At 38.9% G+C, this 7,147-nt stretch overlaps 1 protein-coding gene across 1 annotated transcript in view; it reads left to right on the forward strand.

Annotated features, from left to right (window-relative positions):
* The window catches only part of KIF28P, a 204,065-nt gene that overhangs the window by 73,608 nt on the left and 123,310 nt on the right, over positions 1-7,147 (forward strand). Inside the window, exon 5 of the mRNA XM_006871283.1 lies at positions 476-679. Within this exon, the coding sequence (XP_006871345.1) occupies positions 476-679 (204 nt within the window). The remainder of the gene's footprint in view (positions 1-475; positions 680-7,147) is intronic.

The raw sequence follows: 7,147 nt of genomic DNA on the forward strand, positions 1-7,147 counted from the left end.
GATGTGGCACTGTGGGTTAATGCACCAGACTGCAAATCCATTTGAACTGCAAGGTTGGTGGTTCAAGCTCACCAGCTGCTCCTCAGAAACCCTTTAGGGGGTCGCTATGGGTTGGCATTGACTCAACAGCACTTAACAACAACAACAACCCATATTTTGTCAGTCAAGGCTGTAAAATACACAAAATTATGAATGATAGATATTAGCTAGTTAAAGTTATTATACCTGGTGTGATCCATAAATGTGTTTCACGTTAACATCTAGAATAGAGTAAAACCCCTTTTAATTTTCAGTTTTATCCCACTGGTTCTAAAAGAATATCTGAATTATGTTTCAAGTAGGTCATATGATACAAATTAAAGTGGACTTTATCAAAAACAAAATATTTGTTAGATTTTAAGAATATTGTGAAAAGTAGGGAAGAATATGTACCAGTGATCTGTGTTGAACATGACACCTATGATCTTCTTTCCAGAGAGATGTTTTCCATGATCTTGGCAGGGAAATTTTGAACAATGCCTGGCAAGGCTATAATGCTACCCTCCTGGCTTATGGCCAAACTGGCTCTGGAAAAAGCTATTCCATGGTTGGATTTGGTGCAAACAAGGGGATCATTCCAAATCTGTGTGAAGAGCTCTTTCAAGCAATTGAGAATCGGGAAACAAATCAAGAATACCAGGTATGTATCATTGTTGTTAAGTGTTGTTGAGGTGCTTCTGACTCATAGAAACCATGTATAGGGTTTTAGAGGAGTGACTGGTGAGTTTGAATCATTATGGAATTCCTATTTTGAGGAATTACATTTTGATGGAAATTATCAGCATCTCTATTTTAGGATAATGTTATTTTTTTCATATAAAAGTGTTTACTTGATTACAAAATCGTACTACAGCCAAATAAAAAGTTGAGTTTTTCTGATTTTATAGAGGAAAAACTCACAAAACCCAAGGAAAAATTTTAAGGCATTTGGGTATCATAGAGGCAAACATCTTTTTTTTTTAACTTTTTGTTGTGGTTGGGGTAAGAGTTTGCAAATCAAATTAGCACTCTTCCCACTTCCTATCTGGGTTTTATGCGTCAATTTATTAATTTATTTATGTTTTTATTGTGAATTGAGCAATTAGTTTACATGGGGGAACATCAGTTTTATATTCATCATTTCATTGCAGTGATTACAATCTCCTCTATGCATCATCATTCAAATGTATTTGCTTCTAGTCCCTCTGATTTTTTGGAGGGGGTGGGGAGATGTACACAAAAACACTCAGGAATATGTAATCATTTAAACAACCAAAGGACACATCCTGCAAGTCTGTCCCCTGGCCACCAGCACCTGACTGCCAGCATACAGCCTTTCTCTTTCCATGAGTCTAGAGTCCTCAGCTCTATTCACTCTTTTCTTCTGTCCTCGTCCACCTTCCAAGCTTTGCATTTGGCAAATGCTGTCCTTTTTGGTCTCTTATAGTTGACTATTCTTAGGAACACATTCCTCCTTGGTGTTGTTATTCACACCATAGGTCTGTCCATTGCTTAGCTGAAAGTTGATCCCCAGGAGTGCGTTCAGTTCCAGGCTTGAAGGACCCCAATCTCAGGAGCTCCACCAGTCTCTATCAGACCAGTAACTGTATTTTTTTTATGGTTTTGAATTTTGTTCACCATTTTTTTCTCCCACTCTTTCCAGGACCTTCTCTTACTTCTCTTATGATACTAATTACAGGGATTGGTAGTGGTAGTTGGCACCATTTAGTTCTTCTGAACTCAGGATAGTGGAGGCTATCATTCATGTGGTTCAATTGTCCTTTGGAATAATGGTTTAATTAAGACTTTAGTTTTCTTCACTTTTCTTTGCTCCAGATTGGAAGAAACCAATAGTTGCACCTTAGATGACTTGTTGTTTTGTTGTTAAGTGCCATTGGTCAGTTCCAACTCATAGCAACCCAGTATAGGGTTCCCGGGGAGCAACTGAACCTTATAGGTCAGATCCCAGATGCTACTCTACATAGTATGTGGTAGAACATTGTCTGTTTGTATATTTTATGCCAAGTGACCTAGATGTCCCTCAAGACTGTGGTCCTAAATCCCAACCCCAGGGACTCATCCCTTAAGGTGATTGGTTATGGCTAAGAAGTTTTCAAAACTTTGCTCCTTATATGATCTAGTATATCCTTGGATATAGCATATATTTGCAGCACATAGAAGCACATATATAGATATATCTCAAGGACTACATTCTTCTTAGATCAACTATCAATGCTCAAGGAAGCAGCAGTCAAGAAATCAAACGATGTATTGTATTAGGCAAATCTGCTACACAAGACCTTTTTAAAGTGTTGAAGAGGAAAGATGTCAGCTTGAGGACTAAGGTGCATCTGACCGAAGCCATGGTATTTTTCAATGACCTCATATGCATCTGAAAGCTGGACAGTGAATAAGGAAGACCATAGAAGAATTGAAGCTTTTGAGTTATGGTGTTGGAGGAGAATATTGAAAGTGAAATGGGCTGCCAAAAGAACCAATAGATCCATTTTGGAAGAAGTGCAGCCAGAGTGAGTGCTCCTTGAAGGCCAAGATGCCCAAACTTTGTCTCTCATACTTTGGACATATTGTCAGGAGGGACTAGTCATTGGAGAAGGATATCATGTTTATTAAGGTGGAGGGTCAGAGAAAAAGAGGAAGACCTCTAACGAGATGGATTAGCCAAGTGGCAGCATCGATGGACTCAAGTAGTAAGGGTGGCCCAGGATCCGGCAGTGTTTCGTTGTGCTGTGCATAAGGTTGCTATGGGTCAGTACTGACTTGATGGCACCTAACAACAACAACAACAATCTTATATATATTTGTGATTGTACTGTGTTAGAACTATGTAAAGACCATGCCTGACTTCCCCTGGCTTCACAAGGGGGAAAGAATCAAATGCAAAATCAACCGAAGACTAATTTCTATGAAACAGAGGTCCACCCTACAACCTTCTTAACTATACTCTGACACCAACCATTCTTCCCATAGCACTCTTTCCTTCACATCTGGGTTCAATAATCCATTGCAATGGCCACATAGAACTCATAAGAATACTCATGATTATGGGGTTTATTAGGGAAGTGAACAGGGTACATTTAGTATCAAAATTAACTCAGGACACAGCAGTTCTCCAGGCAGGAACACCTCTTGTCTGCCATACTACAGGCATACCTCACTCTTGTTACAGCCTCTTAGTCATGTGTTCTCTTGACCTCTGCCCTGCTTAAGCATCTGTTACAAAGTTCTTTTTGCAAGTCTGTGAATGCCCAAAGGGCACATTCTTCAAGCCAAACTCCTTCCCATAGGCACTCAGCTTTACTCAATCCATACACCTTCAGCCTAAAACTTCTCTGTCTCTCCATGCCACTGCCTCTGCTGTCACCTCTGCTGTTGCAGTTTCTCTGAATAGGGATCTCACATGTCACTCATGCTCTTCCCTCTTGATGGTTCTGGGATCCTCAGTTTCTGCTTTTAAGATGTCTCCTTTTAGACCTAGCTTGAGGGCAAAACTAACCAATCCCAGCTACAGAGTTCTGTATACCTCATTTGCGTGGTTCCATCCAATCTCTTGGTGGAAATTAGTTAGACGTTGGATAGAAAAGCCAAAACAAGTAAATTCAAGGCACTACATACTCTCATTCACCTTCTTATATCTGTTCAGCTTTCATGTCTACTTATATATCTACTTGTAGATTATTGGTTGTTATTACTGCTGTTGCAGGCTTGTGTATATAATAGTATTTATCTTTCTTGTCTTTTATTCTCATGCACAGCAATGTCCCCCTGCACCTTGAATGTGTTGTGCTGACAACATAATTCCCTTATTATATATTGCCTTTCCCTTCATCCAAGTTAATACATGTCTACTTTCTAGTTACTGATCTCCTCTCCCTGGTAGCCATCTGTGGTGTAGAGAATTATCTAATGTCTCTTCTAGTCATGGTATGTTTGTTGCTGTTAGGTGCTGTGGAGCTGTACTGGTACAGACTCATAGCAACTCCATACACAACAGAATGAAACATTGCCCAGTTCTGTGCCAATCTTATAATCTTTGCTACGCTTGAGCCCATTGCTGCTGCCACTATGCCAATCCATCTTGTTGGGAATCTTCCTCTTTTTGCTGACCCTCCACTTTACCAAGCATGATGTCCTTCTCCAAGGATTGTTCCCCCTATAATATGGCCAAAGTATGAGAAACGATGTCTGGACATCCTGGCTTCTAAGGAGAATTCTGGCTGTAGTTCTTCCAACACAGATTTGTTTATTCTTCTGGCAGTCCATGGTACTTTTAATATACTCCTTCAACACAATAACTCAATTGATTCTTCTACAAAAATTCTCACTGATTCTTCTACATTCTTCCTTATTCATTGTCCAACATTCACATGCATATGTAACTCCCATCAAATGTTTCTGCCATGCTGGGTCTGAGTAAGAGAAGGTAGGAGAAGATACTGATGGGATGACTTGATTCAGTTGTAGATGTTATCAGTGTTAATTGTAATGATAAAAACTCAAAATTCTAGTGTGGGTTTAAAATGAGCCATCTCAGAAGCAGAAGCGGGTATCTCACTACCATCAAAGAAAAAAAGACCAGGAATGGAAATTTTCCTTTGGACACTGAGATTACTGCACATTGAACCTCCTCAACCCAGGTACAGAAAGCTGTGACATCAGAGGAGTGGCAGAGTAGCAGCAGCCGCAGTAGAATCAAGAACCAGAGCATAAGACAGAGAAGTGGGACTTCCCAGTTAATGGAGCAAGTAAAGCTGAGTGACTTTTGGCAGAAAGCTTGCTTGTAGAATGGGATGCATGCAGACACTTAAGTAAGGGAGCTATGTTTGTTGGCCCAGGGAACTAGAGCTGACGGTGTTCAGACTGAGGCTTATGATGGAGTGGTGTGTCCTGTGGGTATTTATCAGCAGCTGACTACTACAACTGTGCCCCGAACATTTTCTGATCCTGTATTGTAACCTGCTAACTTCCCTACTAATACCCATAATTGTTAGTATGGTGTGTGAGTTCTGTATGGTCTGCAACAGATTACCATACCTAACTGAGGAATAGAGAGGGTTTGGCAATAATGGCTTGTTGTCAATATTTTTGCACCATTAAAGAATGACTGTTTCTGTGTTAACATTTCTTGATTTTTTTATGATAGTGTTCTCATGCAATCTACCATTTTCCACAGTGGTTTTCACCAATGGTATATAAAAATTCCAATCTCTCCACACATTTGCCATCATTTATCATTTTCTGTTTTTTTAAACTTTTCTATTTATGCCAGGATGAGATGATATCTAATTTGTTGTTTGTATTTGCATCTTGTTAATGGTTAATGACCACAGCATGTCTTCATGTGTTTGCTGGTCACCTTATAACTCTTTGGTGAAGAGTCTGTTCATGTCCCTATTTTCAGTCTTGTAGGTTAATTTTTGTTTTTGAAAATTACTTATCTGGATTGGTTTCTGGGTGATGGTTCCATGTCTTAATCTCAGGTTATATTCTGACATTGTTGGTTCTCTGTATAAAGGACTCTAGTTAGCATTTCTTATGAGGTTGGTCTGGCTTAAACTTTTTTTTTTTTTTTTTTTTTTTGACAAATTTCCTTAATTTTGCTTATCTGGGAAGGACCTCATTTTTTTTGTTTTTTTTTCACTTTTTAGCCAAACTTTATTTTTTTTATAAAACTTTTTATTGTAAATTGAGCGAAGGTTTACAGACACTGTAGATTCAGGAGTTCACACATTTTCCTAAACTCAGACCAACTTCATCTCAAAGTCAACGGGTGCTAATGGAACATGGCCAAACTCAGCCCATGTCTTTATTCCTGCCTTTCCCTTACTTCCACTCACAAGTAGACCCAGGTAGTCACCAGTGAGCATATTATACTGCTTTTAGGTTCTCTTTGAGTTTTAGTTCTAGAAGGGCATTTTCCTGATAGGCTGATTTTTCTTTCCATGATACCTACAAAGCAAACAATTTGCTTGATACTCAAACAGCCAGTCTTTCTTTCAGTAAGAAACTTCTGTTTTTCCAGGAGTTTTGGGTTGGTCTGCATATTTTTTCAAGTGGAAAGGTCCCAATTCAGAAGGTTCTGAGTGGGACTCAAAATTCCACCTAAGACCCCATATTGTAGAAAGACTTAACAAGCTTCTTTCTCTGGGAACATTCTATTTTCCCTCTTATCAAATCCAATCAGTTATGGGATAAAGGCAGGCTTACAAGCTTTCTGACATCATAATTCCCAATATTCATATCTGTCACACATAAATACCTATTTTACAATGGTAGGCAGGGAAAACCAATATGCATGAGACAGTCAAGCACATAAATTTTCTCCCCCTCCTACAGATTTTTATTTTATTTTATTTTTTTAAAAATAGGGTGTGTTTTTTTCTTTTTCTTTTATTTGTTTATTTATTTATTCTTCCTTCTTCTTCTCTCCCTACTCTCTCTTTTCTGTGACTAGAGACTGCAGTATCAGTCTTCTTTTTGTTGCTGTTTTTTAGGCTTTTTTTTTTTTTTGCTGGTATTGTTTTGCTGTTATATGCTCCCCCTTCTGCCTTTGGAGGCCTCTTTGTCTCCCTATATTACACAAGAAGAGTCAGCAACTGCTACCATACAGCCAACCTACAATCACACCCTATAAAACCCAGGCAAGAACCAACAACAACTGCCATATAGCAGGGAAACAGACAACACCTGTGAAAGTTACTCTGAGTTAAACAATAAGAAGAGTGAAAAGGGAAGCCCACATCCTGATCACACATTCCTGGAAGCAATCAGAAAGCATAAAAAATACCAAAACACATACTCAATTAAGTATTAAGGCCACAGATAAACATTCAACATATCTAAGAAGAAAAAGCAGATGACCATATTAGCACATGTCCAGAAACAAGATACAGTGTCTGAGACAAATGACCTAGAAGTAGACCTGGACTCCACTCTGGAAGGAGGGCAGGCCTTGGAAATACCCGAGATGGAATTCAGAATAATGATCATAAAGTGTTTCAAAACACTTTACAGTGGAGTTGAGAAACATAAGGAAGAAGCCAGGAAAGTGCAACAGGAACAATCAAATAAGATAGATACAGCATTGGAAACAATTCAAAACCTACAGAAA

Source organism: Chrysochloris asiatica, unplaced genomic scaffold (genome assembly GCF_000296735.1).
Source record: "Chrysochloris asiatica unplaced genomic scaffold, ChrAsi1.0 scaffold00165, whole genome shotgun sequence".
NCBI lineage: Eukaryota > Metazoa > Chordata > Mammalia > Afrosoricida > Chrysochloridae > Chrysochloris > Chrysochloris asiatica.